Source organism: Corvus moneduloides, chromosome Z (assembly GCF_009650955.1).
Source record: "Corvus moneduloides isolate bCorMon1 chromosome Z, bCorMon1.pri, whole genome shotgun sequence".
NCBI lineage: Eukaryota > Metazoa > Chordata > Aves > Passeriformes > Corvidae > Corvus > Corvus moneduloides.
This window is the reverse complement of record NC_045511.1, coordinates 22,292,446-22,313,253: the sequence shown is the minus strand read 5'-3', so window position 1 is coordinate 22,313,253 and position 20,808 is coordinate 22,292,446. Positions and strand designations below refer to the sequence as shown.

General features: G+C 45.0%; 1 protein-coding gene across 1 annotated transcript in view; it reads left to right on the top strand.

The window, feature by feature from the left end:
- Positions 1 to 20,808, top strand: part of LOXHD1 (lipoxygenase homology domains 1) — a 153,994-nt gene that overhangs the window by 31,665 nt on the left and 101,521 nt on the right. The window contains exons 5-9 of the mRNA XM_032095893.1: positions 10,599 to 10,697; positions 12,391 to 12,539; positions 15,492 to 15,615; positions 17,315 to 17,565; positions 19,329 to 19,464. Of these exons, the coding sequence (XP_031951784.1) occupies positions 10,599 to 10,697; positions 12,391 to 12,539; positions 15,492 to 15,615; positions 17,315 to 17,565; positions 19,329 to 19,464 (759 nt within the window). The remainder of the gene's footprint in view (positions 1 to 10,598; positions 10,698 to 12,390; positions 12,540 to 15,491; positions 15,616 to 17,314; positions 17,566 to 19,328; positions 19,465 to 20,808) is intronic.

The following is a 20,808-nucleotide window of genomic DNA, read 5'->3' as shown; positions in this document are numbered from 1 at the left end:
ACACCTGAGTGACTGCATTTACTTATCCGAATAAAATGCCTCCTCTCAGGTTCCCTGTGGAACGCCACGTGTTTCTCAAGGAGAACAGGTTACATTTTAAGTGTTCCCATCTGAATGGTCCTCTATTCCCTGTATTCACATCCATGGCATCGTATGCCCACGGCCTTTGACAGGGATAGTGTCACAGATTCTTATTTACCCAGCAGCTTCTATTGGCAGCCTGAATTAATTTACACTGCAGGTATTAATTACAAGGAAGGGCTATTGTTCAGCTTTATGCTGCTTCACTTGAGTTTATGAAGCCTTAGGATTGTACGGCTGTGGCTGAGCCTTTGTGCAAGGGACCGGCTCAAAACTGGAGCCAGGTGCCAGTTTTCCTTTGAGTGTTGCCGGTTTTGGATCACTCTGAGGGTGTCTGATGTCCTGCCAAAGGGGTGGGGGAGGAGAGCGTTCATAACAGCTTGCAGCTGCACTGGGAGATCTACTGACCCAATGGAGGTGTGAAAGGACATGAAATTCGGGAGTCGGTTCGTAGAATCACAAACTCGTTTAGGTTGGAAAGGCCCTCCAAGACCACGGAGTCCAGCTGTTCCCCCAGCACTGCTCAGCCGACACTCACTCACATCCCCAGGCGCCACATCCACTGAGTTTTTAAACCCCATCAGGGATGGGGACCCCACAACTGCCCTGGACAGCTTGTTCCAGTAATGGATGTTCCCAGCCCATTGTTTGATACTTGCAGAGCGGTCGTGAATCATTTGTGCCACTCAGTGGACAGACCCTCATGTCCCCCACCCCATGGTGACTCTCATTTGCCTGGGCCTCGCTGGCCTTTCCGTCATGGTCTGCATCCCTGCAGGTGGGACACCAAGGCTGTGTCTTTCTCCATCCCTATGTGTGATAAGCACAGTTTTTTATCACCTGGCTGGAAAGCAGGGAGCCCTGAGAGTTGGTCTTCAGGTGGGTTGCGGGTTTCCCAAGACATAATACCAAAACATATTTGCAAGTTTTGTCCAGATTCATAGAAGAAGCTGAGGTTTGGTCGGGTTAGATGATATGTTGTTTATCCAACAATAAACATCTTTTCTCTGGGGTGACCACAGGCAGTTAAGGCTACTCAGCTGCTTGAGGGTAGTCTGGGCTCTGTGCAGTGTAACCTCCACTTATGCTCAGAACAAGGGAAAAACATATTGGCTGTTCTTCATTTCCCTTGAAACCTCTCACTAATCAAACAATTCTCTGTACATGCTTTACTCTGAGAAAACAGAATCATTCATTTGCAAAGGGATGTTCACTCTCTTGGTCCTTAAAATCATGTTCAAGAGCAGAGCGATGAAAATTAATTCAGTCTCCTGTGCAATTTTATCTTATGCTAACCTGTCAAATTTTGGTCAAGTCTTTGCAACCTGCCTTTTGCAAATGAGGTTGAGAGCCAAGGACTGATTCCCATCTGGCTTTTTGGCCACCAGCACCCTGAAATTATTTAGGATTGGACACGACAGGTTATAAATGTGCGTGGGACAGCAACTCATGTCAAATTCTTTCAAGGCTGCATATTCCCAGTGGGACAGAACTGCATGTGTGACACCAAACTGCAGAAATACTTCAATCTCTACCTTTTCTGGGAAAAGTTTAGTCTTATTTGGTCTATTAATAATGAATGTGAGGAGCACATTGGTGTGGCACACCTCGACTTTGAGGATGGAATAGTTCCAACACAGCTGCATTGTGTTTAATTTTTCCATACTGACTTCCATGCTGGAAGTTGATCACCTATTGCTTTTCTTTATTATTATTACTATTATACAAAAAAAAAGGATCACAAGATGGGACCAGATATGGCTGTTCCTTGTCTAGGGTGGATCTTTTGCAGTCAGACATGAAATTTCTTCTTTGCTGAGGAATGAACCGGTTTTGAAAGGGAAAGTTGTCGGTTGTGTCAGTTCTGATTTGGGGCTGATACATGGTGGATCTGAGAGTTTGCATGGATATGTCCTAAGTGTAATGGCTGTGAAGTCACAATGAGTGGCTGGGAACTGGATCCCAGTAAAGCCAGATGAGTGGTGAAATTTCCCCGAGTGCTCCTGCGGGCAGAGGGAGGCCTTGCCTTTAAAAACATCAGAAAAATAGATATTATCAAAGCATTAACATACTCTAGGTATTCTCTGAGGTTTTTAGATCCACTGTGTCCTAAAACTCTTGTATTTGAGCTGTGGATGTGAGCTTATTCCTTTTCTCTTTGAAGAAGGCTTGTGTTAAGACTTCACAGTTCATTGTCCAGAGTTTTAATGTTGGCTGTTGGCTGACTTAAAGGCTTATGAGCACTGACCTGGCTGTGGCTTGAGGAAACATCTGGGGCAGCAAGTACTGGTATACGTGGTTCACTTTGAGTCAGAAGCTAAATCCTTCCTTCCATCATGGAATATGCATGTCCTTGAGGGCTGGGCTGGATCGGAACTGAAGCTGTGGCCAATATTTCCCAATAACCTACCGGTGTTAGAAGCTCAGGTAAGGAGGAGAATTTGGGATGTGAGGCACCAGTTGATGATGCCCTGTCAGTTTTGCAACCTCATTTCACAAAAGGTTGGGCTTGAAGAGCAGCATTGGTCCCTCACAGATGAGTCCCCATCCCTGGAGCCATTTAAAAGTCATCTGGATGTGGCACCTGGGGACATGGGTCAGTGGTGGCCTTGGCAGTGCTGGGGGAGTGGTTGGACTCTATTGTCCTGGAGGGCTTTTCAAACCTACATGACCCTCGGATTCCCCTGAGTTGTGTTTCAAAATGAGGTCACACTTCTTCACAATTTTGGAAACTTTCATGGTCGGAAAAATGAAAAAAGATTATTTCTAAGGACACAGAAGTTGAGGAAGAGGGAATGAAATATTAATACGTGTTACCTTCTCATCAAAATTCATCTTTATTTACTGTGAAAACTGGAAGTGTATAATCAGCACAGGAAAACGCAGATAAATATATTTATGAAATACATATGGGTTGTTTACTTCTGAGTAATGGTGAGTACCCTCTGTGTTCAGGATGAGGCCTTGCTGCTTGCTGAAGCATCCAGTAAACAGGGTTTGTAGAAGGAAAAATATATTTTATTATCCCATTCATAAGACTGGGGAAAAAATTGTTGTGCTATCTGGCATACTGAGCTTCCAGAAATGTCTTTTCTTTTTGGTCAAAGACACTTCCTTTGCTCAAACAAGGACTTTCCCTGCACTTTGCCCAGCTTATGTCACTGTGTCCTAAATGGGGCAACTATGGACATTTTACTCGTCATGTATTTTTTTCTGTTGTTTTCTCTCTAAAGATGGGTAAAAGGAGTGAGAAATGAAAAATAAAAAGAAACACTGGTGACTTGCAAACCACAAAAAATGCACAGAGCCCTGAAAGGGGATACAAAAAAAGATTTGTAATTCACATAGAGAGAAAAGGTTTTGGAGAGGGAAGAGTGTGTGGCTGGTATATAGATTTCTGTGTACCCAATATAAAACAGAGAGTACAGCATGTTTTTGAAGACATGTGATAACTTTGACTAATTATGTCTATATTTGGAAATTAATTCAGCTATCAGTTTCGAAATAAAGTAACTTTTTAAAAAAATCTGATTTATTCAAAGCAAGACTGAAGTACAGAGCTAACAATACGACTTTTGACAATACCGTAAAATTATTTCACTCTTATTTCTGAGCAGATGTGTTTAACCCAAGAGGATATTCTCAATCATTTCTTCAATTTTGATAATAGCAGATCTGGGGAAAGCAGAAAATGGATATTTCTTTTGTGAAATATTTGCTGCTTTTTATTTTTTTTTTTTTTTTAAATGGTCTCCCACCCTGGGGCTGAACTAATGAAAAATAATGATAAATCTTGGAGAATTAGACGAACAAGGATTTCTGCACCACTGTCACAAGGTGGGTTGCCCTGTGCTAAGCTCCATGCTTCTGCAACTAAACCACTATTGTCTCCTGAGCAAGGTCGTTTAAAGCTCACTTCAAAAAGTCATCATTACTTTGAAGTCACAGTAGGAACATCAGTTTAGCATATCCTACAAGCAAAGCCTCCTGCATGTGGTAGATTGCTTCTCACAGGCTCTGCAGAGGGAAGATCCAGGCTGAATCCTAATATATTAACTGTTTTGGTGCATGCTTTGGTTTCATGTAAGAGCTGCAGAAAATGGAGGTGAATCTCATGGTCTCTGGCCTGGGTGGGGAGGCCAAGGGACAGGATTCATTATAGGAGGGGCATGAGACAGTGGCTGGGGTTGATGCCATATTTGGCAGAGAAACATAATCATGGAGTCACAGAATACCCTGAGTCCACACAGACCCCATGGAACATTGAGTACAAACTCTGGCCCTGCACAAGACAACCCCAAGAATCCCACCCTGTGCCTGAGAGCGCTGTCCAGATGCTCCTTGAATCCTTTCCTTTTCCCATGTGTTGGGGCTCCTAGAGTGACAGCAATATCTCTTAAGAACACACTTTTAAAGAGCTCTTGTGAGATTAAAGAAGTGCTGAACTGGGGTCAAGCCAGCACTGCATCTTTAGTGCTGCCTCTAGTGACAGGAACCCCGAACCCATGCAAAGGCTCTTCAGCATTTCTCCCCTGCTAACACTGTGTTTTGGCAGAGGTGCTCAGGGCCAAAAGCCATGGAATCATAGAACGGTTTGGGTTAGGAGGGGCTTTCAAAGGTCAGCTGGTCCAACCTCCTGCAATGAGCAGGCACATCTTCAACTTGCTCAAGGCACTCAGTGCTCTCTCCAATGCAAAAGTCTTACTTGTCCAGCACCCCCACGCTCCAGGTGTGCTTGTAATCTGCATTTCCAGTTTGAACCCTTGGATAAAGATGCTTTCCCCACCTCCGAAGGCACAGCTCATTAATAAATGTAGCTGTCAATTACCCTTGAAAGAGATTAATCATTTTTTAGCTCTAAACCAACCCTTTGAATTCAATGCTTTTCTGAATGGGAGGAAAAAGAAGTCTTCTTTATCTGCACATCATTGCTTTGTGAAAGAGCAGGACACAATTTTGAGACAGAACTGGCTGCTGGTGAGCTCAGCAGAGCCCCTCTGTTTTTCAGGGTTTGCTTTAGGCTCTAATTATATTTTGCTCTGTTTAGCTGCCTCTAAGGTCCCTGCTACAGTGTCACAGAGAGGTGTAATGGTTGAGCTGGGTGAGTTTTTCTCTCCACAGCATTTGCAGAGACTCAGTTGCTGGATACACAAGAGCAGCAGGACACCTCCAACCAGAAGGTCACCAGAAGCTAATCTAGGAAGAGGTTGTTTTATCCTGATGGGATGAGCTCTCTGCCAGGACAAACAAGAACTAAATTCAAATGTTTGCTGTGAATCAAGCGTGTTGGGAGGCCAGGTCCCAGCTCTGTGCCCTAGCCATAGGCTGTCTGACATTTTAAGGATGCTCTGACCAAGAACTCTGTCACGGAGGAACATGCTGTCAGCAGTGGTATAAAGGAGCTTCCACTTTGACAGTCCTTTCCATCAAGAAGAGGTTTTGTCAGACAGTTCCTGGTGGGCTGGAATGACTGACTCAATCTGACAGGCAGGAACCAAGGCATACGGATATTAAACCACTGTCCTGAGCTTGTGCAAGGCTGTGGCAGACTCTGGCTGAAATTGTACCTTGTCTGCAGGTCCAGGCGCCTGCCTCTTCCTCTAGCAACAATTCTTTTCACACTAATCACAAAAGTATTTCTGTTCCAGCAGCAATTCAGAGACAGTCACAGTGCCTCTCCCCTATCCACCCCATCGCCTTCCCCCCCAGCCCCTTCCCAAATCTGCCTGCTCAGTGCTAAGCAGCACAGGATGGATCTCAAACACTGCGACTCTCAGGAACGCTGTGAAAACAGAAGGATAATTGCTAAGAGTTGCCTTATGAGAAGAATCCATTGCTGCCTACGGCTCGGTTCCTTGCTTTTAACCCCACGTGCTTTGCCTGTGAGGGCTGTGACATTTCTCAGATATTGGATGCTGCTGCCCTGCTCCGCGGTAGGTCAGGCGCACGGGAGGCAGGCATGGCTGGGAATTCACTGTGCCCCGCAGGAGGTGATAGCCCTAGGTAATGAAGCACAGCCAGCTTGGTTTTCCTGCCCAAATCTTGCACTCCTGCTGCTGGAAACTCAGCAGATGGTGTGTAAGCACACTATCTAATGCCCCAAATAATAGTAGCTACAAGTTTTCTTCAGGCAGTTCCATCCTATGGTGCTTCAAGTGACCATGATATCATATTGCTAAATAAATGACATTAACAGATGAATATCACACGGCTGGACAGTCAGCTGCAGCTCGCAGGTGGCAGGATTTGGCTGGGATATGTCCATGCATTTTCTATGGCTGGAGGCAGGACAGAGGTTGCACAAGTGCACCCAGGGTTGTTCAGTCTGGGTAAAAACGTTTCTGGGTGGTGTATGGGGCTAATGCTGTAGCTGGGATGGAGACGGCAGTGGGGACAGCCTGGATGGGGAATACTGGGGGGTAGGAGAGCAGCAGCCCCATGCCCTTCATCCCCCAGGAGCAGTGTCAGGAGTGCATCACATTCACAGAATAAACCTCTTGGCTCTCAGTGGAGAGAACCTGACTCCAGCCCACAGAGCAGAATTAACCTTTCCTTTTGGCTGTTGAAAGCTGAGGCTGAGTTAATCAGTAGCAGACAAGCTGATTGACTGCCACTCCTCTGCTAAATTAATGCAGTAGGGTCACATCAGTGCCACCCCACTGTTTCCCAGAGATGGCATCCTGGCAATGTCTTCAAATGCAGACACACAACTGTAAAGAAAAGGAAGGTGCGTAACCACACAGGGCATTTACACTTGTGCGTTGCAATGTGAAATTGGAAAGACAAGAGAAAATAGCTACTGCTCTTCCTACTGATTTTTTGTTAGCTGTTCTGCTGTTGGCATCTTGCAGTACGTGCCTCTGAAGCTGCTAATTTTGCTCCTAGGAAAGCTCCCCTCCCCGTGCCTGTGCTGCAGTGAGCCTGTGCACTGCTCGATGGAGGCACAGCTTTTATATTAGCATTTTGCATGTTCTCAGTGCTAGGAGAAGCATTCAGGAAAAAAAAATATCCAGGCAACATCTTGATCTGTGTTTTACAGATGAAGTCAGAGCCATGTATTGGGATTTAAAAAAAAAAAAGATAAGTGGGTATTTTTTAAAAGATGCTTCTGCCAGGGGCTTAAAGAATAGGGAACAACATCTACCCATGATCAAAATGAAGAGTGCTTGACTTATGGCAGATCTCTTCCTGGCTGCAATGAGAGCTTTTTCTTGCATGCTTTTAGCAGCTGAATCCTCACAGTCTTTTTAAGAGGCAGCATCCCTTTTTATTTAAATTGCTCATCCACCATGTCACTGTAAGATGTGCTGATGTACGAAGCACAGAAGGACCCCTGAGCAGCATGAAGAGTTCCTCTCTTTGCTGCAGCTGAATGTCAAATTGCTTAGAGAGGGAGAAAGTGCTGGCAAAAATTCAGTGTGGCTCAGGGTTTGCTTCCTGAAGATGGAGGAACTGAAATTTTTCTGAACGCAGACCTGAGGATCAGGTGTGGGAACAGGTTTGAGTGCCCAGTTTCAGGGTTGTTAAGATGGAAAAAATTAAAGAAAAGACCTGATGAGCACAGGCTAGGCATAACTTGTGAAGCAGGGATGTGCTCTGACCTAAGCCAAGGATCTCTAAGGCTCTTGAAGTAGTTTTGCCTACAGAAACACATCAGCATGGAAAAGAGCCATGCCAGGACACGTCATGCACCACAGCCTTGCTTATGGTTTAGGGGACAACCATAGTGAAGAGTGAAGCGCACAGTGCACAGTCCAAAGTGATGACCCATCCATGGGCCCAGGAGTCAGCTCTGCCACAGGGCTCTTGGTGCTGACACTGACAGCAGCATGGTTTGTGTACAGAGCCCTTGGGAGCATGTAGTGTTCCGAGCAGGAGGTCAAAAGATGTCATTCTGGACCTTAGATTTGACATACAGCCACCCTGAAAAACCTTTAAAGGTGTTTGATCTGGCAAATAATTTCACCATTGTTTTCCTGGCTGGCTGATGTATTTCTGCAACAACCATACACGGTGTCCTTCCTGCCCTGTGTTTGGTGACTGCTCCTTATTGCTCTTCATGGAGTTGTTCTCTTCGTGTCTTCCTTGATGCTCTGCATGCATTGAGACATCCTTCTGGTCTATACCTGAGAGGCATAAAGCCTTATCCTGCAAGGGGAGTGTAAGTTCAGCCACTGTAGCTTGTCCTTTTGAATATTCTGTTATCCTGTCAGGTTCTTCTGGCTCCCAAAAAGCAGAGTGGAAAATTAATCACTGACATCAGATTAAATATTCTAGAGGAGGTGCAGGGAGCAAAGCTTCTTGAAAAATGTGGTCTGTAATTAAAGATTGCAAGGTACAGTGGGTCAATTTTAGTTAGAGCAGCTTAGTGGCCAAGTGGGAGCTGTAAATTGCACCATCCCCATCCTTGGCTAATGCAAATGAACCCTTGGTGTTGGTATGTCTCTAGCAGGTTGTTAGAGCCCTGTGAACTGAAGCAAAAGTGTTAAAGAGAATCATTAAGGCATTTTCTCCCTTGTTGGAGCCCAGCTCTCTTTTCCTCTTTCTTGTTATTTAGTATTTATTGCAGTTTCATCACTATTATTTTATTTGCCATGGCATGTTTTGCGATGGGGCACCAGGGATGTCAGCTCGATTTTTAGCTTTTTCCTAGCACATTCATTAAACTGTGACAGGTGATTTTCCCTTCTGTTTGGGCTCTGCCCTTGTAGGCCTCACCCTGGGTTCTGAGAGCATCGTTGTAATTCAGAGGGTGGTCCAACAGCCACTCCTCAAATGTTTGCTCTCACGTCCTCTGCCTCAGTGGGAGTATGTGCACCAAGACCTCTATTAATTAATAGTTAAAAATTAATTTAAAATAACTTTTAATATGCATTGATTATGGTGGAGGAGATGGGGGATCTACATCTGAGTGGTAACCCAGTGTTGGTGATGTTCCATGGTTCCTGAGAAAATGCATTTCTGTAGCTGGCTGGGAAAACCAGGAAAGATTATCCCCTAACTTGGCACGTGCCAAAGGGAAAAAAAGTTGCAAACCAAGAATCGTGGTTAATGGTTGGACTTGATGATCTTAGAGGTCTTTTTCAGCATTAATGATTCTATGATTCTGTGGTGCACGAAGTTTTATTTTTGCCAAGGATCTGTGTGTGGGGTCACCTGTGCACTTGACCCTTTCACAGAAGCAGTGTGCCCAGGACTCAGAAACACAGAAGTGACCATAGCACAGAGGTTTCAGTATCAGCTACCCAGGGCTCAGTAACAGGAACTCTGTTGAGGGCTTGTATGACACCATGTACTGTTCAGTAGCAGATTTTGCATTCGTTTTCTTCTGTTTTGCGTCTGCTGCCTGCCTCCAGCACTCATTTTTCACAGAAGATATGGCACAAAGTGTCTGTCATGGCTGTTTTCTTGGAGGAACAAGGTAGTCAGGTGACTTCTGTGGTACATTTCGAAAGTTGCTCGTATTTGGCCCAAATAAAGTCACACTGAAGGTCACGGGAGCTTTCTCTTTGGTTCCATAAGAAACCGAGCTCACTTTTGCTGTCCCTGGGAGCCAAGTGAGTCCTGCCCTAATCCATCTGGAGAACTTGCTTCTCAAACTCACTGACATGACGTGTGAAATGCATACGTGGTGTGCCTAACCCATCCGCGGGGTTTTTGTGCCACAGATGATATATCTTCGCAGTGTCACAGCTCCTGGGCTTTATTCCTGTTTCTTCATTAAATAAAAAAGACTGGATGACTGGATTTCTTTTTTTTTTTTAAAGAAAGGGTGGCCACCTTCACATTTTTGTTTCATGCAGCATGACTAATATTTCAGACGGTCAGAGAATGTTTTGGGTTCATCCAGTTCCACTCCCTGCCATGGGCAAGGACACTAGACCAAGTTGCTCAAAGCTGCATCCAGCCTGGCCTTGGGCATGCCCAGGGATGGGGCACCAACAACTCTAAGCAACCTATGCCAGTCCCTCACGACCCTCCCAGTAAGGAATTTCTTCTGTATATACAATCTAAATTTCTCCTTTTGCCATTTGAATCCATCACTCCTTGTTCTATCACTATGATATTATTTCCTCAAAATACTTGCTTAGTATAAACTAAACTGCCAAAAAAGCTCTAGGACAGAACTGAGATCAGAGGGGTCAGGCCTGAGCTTGTGCAGACTCTGTAACTCATCAACGTTTGGAAAAAGCAAAACTGGTCCATAGGTCCGAGTTCATTTAATGCCATTGTAACCACACCAAAATTTTCACTTTCTCTTCTATTTCACTCTTCAGTGTCAAGGCCAGGAACTGAGTGATCTGTCCTCTTGCCCTGGGCAGTGAACACACAGTGTCAGAATCCTGCCTATGGATTTTATTCCTCGCGTAGGGAAGGGGGTCATTGTACCAAAAGCCATGGTTCAGACCATGCTTTCAAGACGGCATCAGCGCAGCCTGCATTGGTCTGTAATGTTATGTTTTGCATCAAACCACTGAGTTATTAATGTACTGGGATTTCTGCCTTCCTCCTTGCAGTCAACAAATACGTGGTCCGGGTTTTTACTGGTGAAGTCAGCGGCAGTGGAACAGATGCAGATGTCTTCATTAATATCTTCGGTGAGAAAGGAGACACAGGTATTCAAATGCAAATCATTTCCTAAAATATTTCCTCCTGCTCTGCAGGCCTGTGATCTGAACAACACACACAGGCAACCTGGCAAACACAGAATAATTTGGCTGAATGAAAGGCACAACAAATGGCGGCATTAGCTCTGGGGGCCCTCACATCCACAGCTCCTGGAAGATGCATCTGCAATGCAGCAGTTGTGGCTGGGTGTGGGCATGACTCAAGCTACCTGCCATTTAAAAAAGCAAACTCTGTGAAAATGCAGCATAAACCACCAGGAGAAAGCAGTGGAGTGAGTGCCAGCCCACTGAAGGGTCCAACACCAAAGTGTATTTACAGTGAATGCAATAAGAGATGTGGGTCTCATTTTCTGGGTACCTGGATGGATAATGACCTCCCTTCTCTGTGGCAAAGGTGGTGGCTGAGCCTGCTTGGCCAGTTGTAAAAATAATCTAAGCAAGGTTTATATTAGTTCGGTTTAAATAGGTTTGTTTTAGAATTATTGTAATTGTTTTTAAATGCAGATTGTGCTGCAACAGTGGTCTGTAAACTTTAATTTAGTTTTTAAAAATTTAATTGAATAATATTAAAAGATGTGCCCAAACCAAACTCTATGGGCCATGGACAGAAGTGGCTGGAGATTCCTGAAGATTTCTAGAACCAGGGAGTAAATACTCTCTTCTTCTACACTGCACCTATCCTGTCAAATTCAAGAAATAATGATGTTGTGTCTGTCAAGTGTCCTTGAACAGATTAAAAAACCTGGTGGATAGGGCTCATCTTTGATTAATCCTCCAGAGTTTTACAAGGGGATTTATCTGATCTCACCGAAGACATCCCAAAGTGGGAGTCTGAATCTTAGCTGGGTGTCCAGGCACTCTGTCATACCCACACAGAGAAATAACACCCCTAGAAGAATGATTCATCCCCTCTAAGGTAAGAGGGATGAGTTGCCCACTGACCTCTTTCTCTGCACTGGTGCCTTGGGTGGGTTTCATCCCACTCACAGCCTCACTCACACAGGCTGCAACCGGGGGCACAGCTTTAATACTTTTCATAAAGGCAAACCCCTGTGAGATCAGGAAAAAGCCAACAGCCCTGGCTGGGTCCTAATTTGAAAATATATCCTTCCTCTTGGATACAGCAAAGAATACTGTGTCCTGAAATGTCAGAATCTGCAGCTTGTGACCAAAGTATTTCTTGAACAGTTTGGAGATTTTCAAAGACAGTAAAAATAAAAGGGAAATGTGGTAGTATATAAAAAAAAAATTTTAAGAGCCATCTGGATATATATTTCTGAAAGCTCTGGGAGCTGTAAGTAACTGTGACATTAGAATGGAAATACTTGTCTTTTGTGTGCTTGAGAAAAGGTACCTTTTTTATTAAAATATAAAATCCTCTACCTTTGCCTTGAATCCTGGGTGTAGAGAGCTGATATCTGGGGAATATTTGATTCAGTGATGACATTCCTAAATATTCCTTCACTTACAAACACGCATATGCCAGTAACCCTTTCCTCCTTGGAGTTATTATTTGTTACTTATTTGGGGGTTTTTGTTGGTTTGTTTTTTGGTTTTTTTGGAGGGGGAGGGGGGGCTGTTGTTGCGGTTTGTTTGTTTGGTTGGTTTTTTGTTGGGTTTTGTTGTTTGGTTTGGTTGGTTTGGGGGTTTGTTTTTTTTTACTTTTTTTTCCCCCCTTCAGGTGTGAGGAAACTGGACAATGACAAAGACAACTTTGAAAAGGGAGCAGAAGACAAGTTCACGCTCGATGCTCCAAATCTGGGAAAATTAAGGAAAATTAATATAGGGCATAATAACAAGGGTGGCTCTGCTGGCTGGTTCCTTGAAAAGGTTAGTTACTCCTGAGACATCCAACATAAGCATCTCATGGGCTCAAAATAGCTCACCCTCTCAGTGGTCTGGTACCAAGAGATGTAAGGATAATTGCTGATGATACAGGTTACTGAGGACACAAATCATTTCATTCTGTTGACTTAACTCATCACCATGGCCATAAAAATACCAGAGTCTGAGAGTTATCTGTTAGGTCCGTTCACACTGAAAATTTGCAGACTCATAGCTTGCCCAAATTTAAGTGATTTATCATTGGCTCAGCAAAAGAGATATGCCTGCCACAAAGACCCCTTTCTTCTCATTTTAAATTCCTGCTATGGGGTAGGAAGGTACTACAGCTTTTAGTGCAATGGTTGAAGGAGTATTTTAAAAGGAGAAATCTGTGACTCTTCCTGCTAGTCTCATTTTTTTCCCCCTGCTGATGTAGTTTTACACAGCTGGCTTTAATCCAGGGAAGACCTGACCCCATATTTGTAAATCCTCAGTGACAGGATAGTCTGATGTATTACAAATGCAAGTATTAGCACATGCTTCTCCACCATCACCACCACTACACAATGCAGGAAAAGTTACAATGTTGGCTGTCCATGAAAAATGTGGACATCAAAAACAGAGTAGTTGTGCTCAAAGTAACAAGAAGTGAGGGGGGAAAAACTACAGAACCTCATTCTTACATCACAGGTGTAATGACACGATTTTTGATGAGGTTGGTGAGGTTGCCCAAGTCCCAAAACCTGGTGTAGTGACTACTTGCAGCCAACACACCACCCCTATATTCTGCCATGAGCCTCCAAGATGTTTGTGATTAAGTAAAAAGCAACTCCCGCCTTGCAAATTCAGATGAAAAGTTGGGGAACTGAGCTAAAATAGCTCTGTTATTCTCTACTGGTTTTAGATGTTTTTCTGTACTTTGGTACAATACTTGGACAGTCTAGTGTTGTCACTTCAGGATGAACCTGTTCTCATGTTTCTTACGTTTTCAGAGTGGCTTGTACTCAGAGATGGATTTCCACCTCTAAATGTAAGAATAAACCCACTAAAAGGAACCCAAAGAGGATCAGCTGGTAGAGAGACATCAGAGTGTTGATATTTCTCCCAAACCTCATCTATTTTAGTCTCTAACACTCCAGCTCTCTCATGCTGACAATCCCAGCCCTGGCAGACTGCTGTCTGTGACTGTGGAGGTACAACAGGACTCAGGAGTGCTACAGGCAACAGCACGGTGTGGGATGAGTGACAGGAGGGGAAGCTCTGATTCCCAAAGAATGGTTTCATAAATTTATCAGAAAAGACAGATTTCAGATTCTCCCTCATTGTTGAGAAAATTGTCAAGGGCTTTCTATCCATAATAGTGATTTTTTTTTTCTCCCACTGTGACATAACCCACGCAGAGGACTAGAGATTTTGATTTCTTCTCTTCTGACTGAAATTCTTCAGCACTCTTCTCTGCTGGTTTAAAATACTATAGTAACTCTATGGCAGAATTCAGGAGTCCAGCAGAAGATATTGGTAAGAAACACCTCCGCAGGAGGTGCAAAATCTAGTCTTATATTAAAGGGGAATAATGTTCCTCAGCTTGTTGGGGTAAAATATCACAGAACCCTGGAAGAGTTTGCTTTGGAAGGGACCTTACAAATCCTCCTTTTCCAGCCCCTGCCATGGAACCTGCCACTGGAACCTCCCACTATCCCAGGCTGCTCCAAGCCCCGTCCAACCTGGCCTTGGACACTGCCAGGGGTAGACACAGCTTCTCTGGGCACCCTGTGCCAGGGCCTGCCCACCCTCACAGACAGCAATTCCTTCCCAATATCCCATCCAGCCCTGCCCTCTGGCACTGGGAAGCCATTCCCTGTGTCCTGTCCCTCCATGCCTTGTCCCCAGTCCCTCTGCAGCTCTCCTGGAGCCCCTTTAGGCCCTGCCAGGGGCTCTGAGCTCTCCCTGGAGCCTTCTCTTGTGCAGCTGAACACCCCCAGCTGTCCCAGGCTGGCTGCAGAGCAGAGGGGCTCCAGCCCTGGAGCAGCTCCGTGGCCTCCTCTGGACTGGCTGCAGCAGCTCCAGGTCCTTGTGCTGTTGTTCCCCAGGGCTGGGGCAGCTCTGCAGGTGGGGTCTCCCCTGAGCGGGGCAGAGGGGCAGAATCCCCCCTGCCCTGCTGCCCACGCTGGGGATCAGCCCAGGGCACGGGGGGTTCAGGGGCAGGGCAGGTCCAGCTCTCCCCCACAGCACCCCCAGGTCCTTCTCCCAGAGCTGCTCTGCCCATTCTCTGTCCAGCCTGTCTTTGGATTTCCCCAATCCAGATGCAGGACCTTTCACTTGGCTTTGTTAAACTCCATGATATTTGCACAGCTCCACCTCACTGGTGGTCCAAGAGCCAAATCCTTCCATATTAGGAACTGTTTCCTGCCACAGGGTTTTAATCGCTGCCCTTACAATGGTTCCACCCTGGAATAACTGACTGGGATAAAGTGACATTACTGTGTCATACGAACTCATCTGATGGTCTGGATTTGCCCTGGAATTCCCAGGCATTACTTTATAACAAGGCTCTAAAGCAGAGAGAGAGAGAACACAGTCTGTTCCCAAAGCAGAACAAAGAGCTGTCGCTCAGCTGATGGAGAACAGTAGCCAGCAAACAGGCTCTGGAGAGAAGGAAGACAGGCCAGCCAGCTGGTCTTGAAAGCAGAGACATCTGGTCTCATACACCGCGAGAGATGCAGAGTGGGTTCACTGGATAAAAAAGAAAGAAAATAAAAAAGCTGGGTTCTTACTTACTGATTGTCTGAAAATCTACCAGCACTAATTAGGGAGTGGAGTGGGATCTGCTTGAGTATTGAATATTTTAAATACCGAGTGAGAGTGTGTACATTAAGCTTCTGCTCTTCTGCCATCCCCTTGTATAAAACCTTTGCTTTTCCCACAATATTCTTCCACGTGGTGTCTCTTTTCTCTCAGGTGATCATTGAGGACATTGGCAATAAATGTGTGTACCAATTCCCGGTTGGACGCTGGTTTGCTTTAGATGAAGATGACGGGAAAATACAGAGGGACATTCTTGTTGGGGGCACTGAAGCCACAGGTAAAATCACGGGCCAAATCTGTGGTGGGAAATGGGAAGTTAAGGCTATTAGCCATGTTTTCTTTAGAAGATTGAAAGCCTTATGCTCAGGGAGGCCTGTAGTGAAGCACCTGCTGGTGACAGGCTGTTTTGTGTGAGGATTCCTGAACTGCCAACACATTTCCCACCTCTGTGTCACACCTGTGAAGCTGTGCAGGACCTACATGCTAGTTTATCACCTGGTGTGCCTGGACAAGGGGCTGATGGGCAGAGGATGAAAGATAACAGCTTGTACCTTCAGCAAACTGCTCACCAGCACTCACAAAGTATTTGTTATTTCCAAAATCGCGAAGTGGTGAATAGGGTACTGCAGTGCTGAGCTCTAAATCAGTCTTTTTTATTACCCAACACGGTTAAAGCAAAGACTACCAAAGTTTATGTCTCTGTTAAAAGAAACCTCAATGTAAAGTCCATAAAAGAACTTGTCACAAGGCAGAAGATTATTTGCATAGTGTTCTGCCTGTATTTATGTAATAGCATGAAGGCAAACAATGTGATGATGCATGTAGCAACTCTTCTTTACTTCCTTGTATGGTCTTCAACATCTGCAGTCCTCGTATTTCCCCCTTCATGTGCATGAGGAAAGTGGTCTGGGTGCAGATCACTCACTGCAGGATGCTTGTTAGGAAAAATTAAGGGAAGAAAACTGAAAGAAACGTAATTCAATCCCAAAAATCTTCCTTTATCTTTTACCATTCATGACTGTGTATTTTATTTTCCTGCCCTCAGGAGTTTTGTTGAAGATATATCAACAGTAAAGCATGCTTGAGTACAATTTTTAATGTAAGTTTCAAAGGGACAAAGTTTTTAAAGAGTGAGTTCTGATGTTTTTGCTTCATCCCAAGTCCCTATTGAAATTTCTGTCTAATTTAATCAAAAAACTTGGCTTAGGCCTTGACTATTTTCTACCTGCTGTTGAAGTGTTTAGGTGTGTATTTAATGCCATGAGACAGGTTTAAGATATGCTTTTCTATGAGGTAAGACTTGTGGGAAGAATTGTTTTCATTCTTAGACCAACAGTTGGAGATAGAAAAAAACCCCCAAGGACACTTTTATGTAAATAGGTTTCTTTTCAGAAATATTTTTCTTTCTCCCAGCTGGGCTGATACCTCTCCGAAACCTTGTTTTGCTGAGATCTGTGGGTTCTCACAGTGACTGTTCAGGTCCTGATGGCTTCAGCAGCATTATAGGCTAAAAAACAAATAATCCCAAAGCTTTCAGGGTTTTGTGATGCTGCGGATCTTGCCACCACTGTTTAAAGCAATACTTCTCCATCCTCTCAGCATTCTCTGACCTATTTGGTGCTTGGTATCTCTCAAAATCAAATTACTTAGTTGCCAATTCAATTTTTTTGCTTTTCTTCACCTAATCAGCACCACAGAGTGAATAAACAAAGAAAACTTTTTTTTTCCTTTGGGCCATGTGACAGGGAGTCTGTCACTCCGAGCCTGTTTCTTTGGCACACTCTGAAGGTAGAGGTGTATTTCTCAGAGTTTTGTGGGGGACAAAAACAAATGAAGCATTGCACTGTGTGTAACTCAGAAGCTAAAATAAACCACTGGGAAATCAATAGTCTCCAACATAAATCCAGTCAAAATCATAACTCTCAGACTCTTTTCCTCCCTTCCTCCCTTCCCAACCAAATTTGTGCTTTCTCCAGGCATTGTGTACAATGTGGCTGTAGTGACGGGGGATATCAGAGGAGCTGGCACCAACTCCAAGATCCATGTAATCCTCCACGGCTCCAAAGGCTTAAAGAACAGTGGGAAGATTTTCTTGGAAGGAGGTGAATTTGAGCGTGCCAGGACAGACCTCTTCAACGTGGAGATAGCTGCCCTTCTCAGCCCTCTCAGTAGAGTAACCATTGGGCATGATAATTGTGGCGTCAGTTCTGGATGGTTTTGTGAGAAGGTGAGACTAAATTATCATAAACTCATGGAATCACTCAGGTTGGAAGAGACCTCTAAGGTCATGGAGTCCTACCACTGGGCCAACTCTGCCAAGAGTTTTGTCTGCAGGCAGCTGTCAGACCTGCTTCCCATTCATAACCTGACCCTGACAACCCAGTATGGTTTAAAAATAAATAAATAAATCTGCTTTTGTTTGGAAGGCAATATCCCTGGTTTAACAAGTCAATATTATACATCATGCATGGGAGCAGCTGATTGCCTCAAAGACACGTTAGATGCATAAGTCAATCACTCTCTAATTGGGTTGATTGCCCCTCTGCAGTCACAAAGATAGAGATTATTGTTTGCTCAGCTCCAAAAGCACCTTCAGATGTTCGCCCAAGGGGCTGGACAGAAATGCAGCCTTGGATTGTGCTGAGCATTTCAAAGTTATCATCTACGCTCAGACTTCCCTGAAGTTTCTAGATGCTGCTCTGGAGGCTCAGAAACAATAATTTTAAAAACCCCCAAAACCCAATAGAAAGTGGCTGACCACAGCTGTTACTGGGAGGCAGTGTTGAAATATGCAATGTTGTTACCCAACAACTGTATTTCTTTGGGAAGAATTCTATGCAGCAGTGGGGGAAGATGTTGGAAAATTCTTCTAAGTTTAGCACATAGCGTGTGATCCCTATATCCATGGGTAATGTTTGCTTTTGTACCATCCAGTGCTTAGCACACATGCCAGAGATTAATGTGGCCTTGTGTTAACTCCCTACATCTGTGACTAATAAGTTTTGTGCCAGCTAACGCTTCCTTGTTTGCTTCCACCAGTGATTAATATGTACTGGTAGATATCTTAGTTTTGAGAACAGAGATGGAGCACCAGAGCAAAGAATGATAAAGAGAAGTGCATCATAACCTGAACACATATTTGAGATACCCTCAAGGAAAGAAGTTTCACCAGAAGATCCAGGACCACAAGAGGGAATTTTGAGGAATGGGATGTTCCCAAATGACCACCAAAAATCCCCAAAAGACCCCTACTCATATCCAAATAACTTCATGGAAATAATAAGCCTATATTCATGTATACAGAGAGTATAATGAATATGTAATAGAAATGTGACAAATGTGTATTAGTTTCATGTGTATAGCCTGGTCTGTTTGGTTGCTGCTCATGATTTGAGGTGAAATTCCCATGCATCCAGCATTGCTAAGAAAGTAATTTCATCTTTTCAGCCCAGCAAATTGGTTGGAGAGTTTATTTCCTGGTTTTTGGTGACAACACTAGACCATGTACAAGGTCAACAGGAGAAAATGGGAGGTCAGAGAGGAAGGGATGCCTACCCTGAAGCTATGAGGAAATTCAGTTTTCCTGGCAAGCAAAATCAGCTTAAGATGAATGTTTTTGAAGGGTTTTTGTACCCTGTGTTTTCTGCAGAGCCCTTCCATGCACTGGCGTGGTGCAGGGCCTGTGCTGCACGCTGACTGCTGCAGCCACCCTGACTGCTCCCATTTCCTTCCCCTCCTGGTGTTTCACCTTGTCTTGGTTGACCCATTGCGATGTACTGCTGAAAAAATGGGAATAACAAGACAGATGGGTCATAGCTGTACTCCAAACTGGGATTTGTGCAACCAGTCTGGTTCAAATTGGTCCAGAAAAGCTGATTTTGAGAGCAGCACCAAGGTCTCCAGCTCTGTAGTTTAAGTTTTCGGTGTCGAGGACCTGTGGGGTGCCAGTAGCAGAATATTCGAGCTCACTTTCGCAATCTCTTTTTCCAGGTGGTGGTTTACTGCCCGTTCACTGGGATTGAGCAAACCTTCCCATGTGGGAAGTGGCTGGATGAAGATGAAGGCGATGGTCTCATTGAGCGGGAACTCTATGAAATGGTCTCCCTGCGCCAGAAAAGGCTGAAAAGTAGGTGCAAGTGTCCAGGAGCCTCCAGTGGCCATCACCCCTCCTCCCACAAGCAACATCCCCCTGAGTGTCACCTGAGTGAAGGTGGTCAAGGAGAGAGGTTCAAGTGGATTCAGTCACTGGATCATAAAATATTTTGGGTTGGCAGGGACATTTAAAGATCATCTAATTTCAACCCCCTACCATGAGCAGGGACACCTTCCATTATCCCAGGCTGCTCCAGCCCCGTCCAACCTGGCCTTGGACACTTTCAATGATGCGAGAGTCACAGCTGCTCTGGGCACCCTGTGCCAGGGCCTGCCCACCCTCACAGACAACAATTCCTTCCCAATATCCCATCCAGCCCTGCCCTCTGGCAGTGGGAAGCCATTCCCTGTGTCCTGTCCCTCCATGCCTTGTCCCCAGTCCCTCTGCAGCTCTCCTGGAGCCCCTGCCAGGGGCTCTGAGCTCTCCCTGGAGCCTTCTCTTCTCCAGCTGAACACCCCCAACTCTCTCTGAGCCTGTCTTCAGAGCAGAGGGGCTCCAGCCCTTGGAGAATCTTTGTGGTCTTCTCTGGACTGGCTCCAGCAGCCCCACATCCTTCAGATGTTGGGGCATGAGTTTCAGCTTTGAACATATTGCTTTAGGGGAGTATAAAATTAAACTCCTACAATATTTTGAAGAATTATACTCATTTTCTTAAGGTGCAGTGGGCTTAGGGCTGCCTCAGTCATCATCTTACCTTTGGAGCCAAGCCAGGCTATGTTTCCTATCACTACAGAAGCAAAGCTTTCTTATTCTAGATGGAAACAGAACCTAAATATAATAAGGAGACAAACCTGGTCGGGGGGCGGAAGAGGGGGGAATGGGAAGAAGAACAAAACTCTTCCTGCTGACTTCCTGCTACTTTTATTCCTGACCTTAGGGAAATAACAGGTGTCAGCCCTGCCCAGCTGCTAAACTCGCCTCCCGAGGCAGGCGTGTGCTGGATGCGGAGTCTTTTCTCTAGAGGGAGGCAATGGCACACGTTTGCTGGGAGGAGCTGCTTGCTCCGTGCCGCGTGGGCATGTTCATCCATCCACACACACTCCGCTGCCCGGTTCTGCACCAAGCCAAACACAGTATCGCTGCTGCCCGGCCTGCGCCGCTGCCCATGTGTAAACAGAACGTTTTAATTAGGGTAATAGACATGGTTTAATCCGAGAGTGCTTCGGGTGGGCTCCTGCTTAAGCAGCAGTTCATTTAAATAAGCTTTATCTAAATGTTAGTCGGAGTTATAACCACATTGCACCTCCAACACGGTCCATTTAGCTAAAGCATCTGCAACCTTTAACCCCCTATTATCAGCTCTGATTGTTATTGACA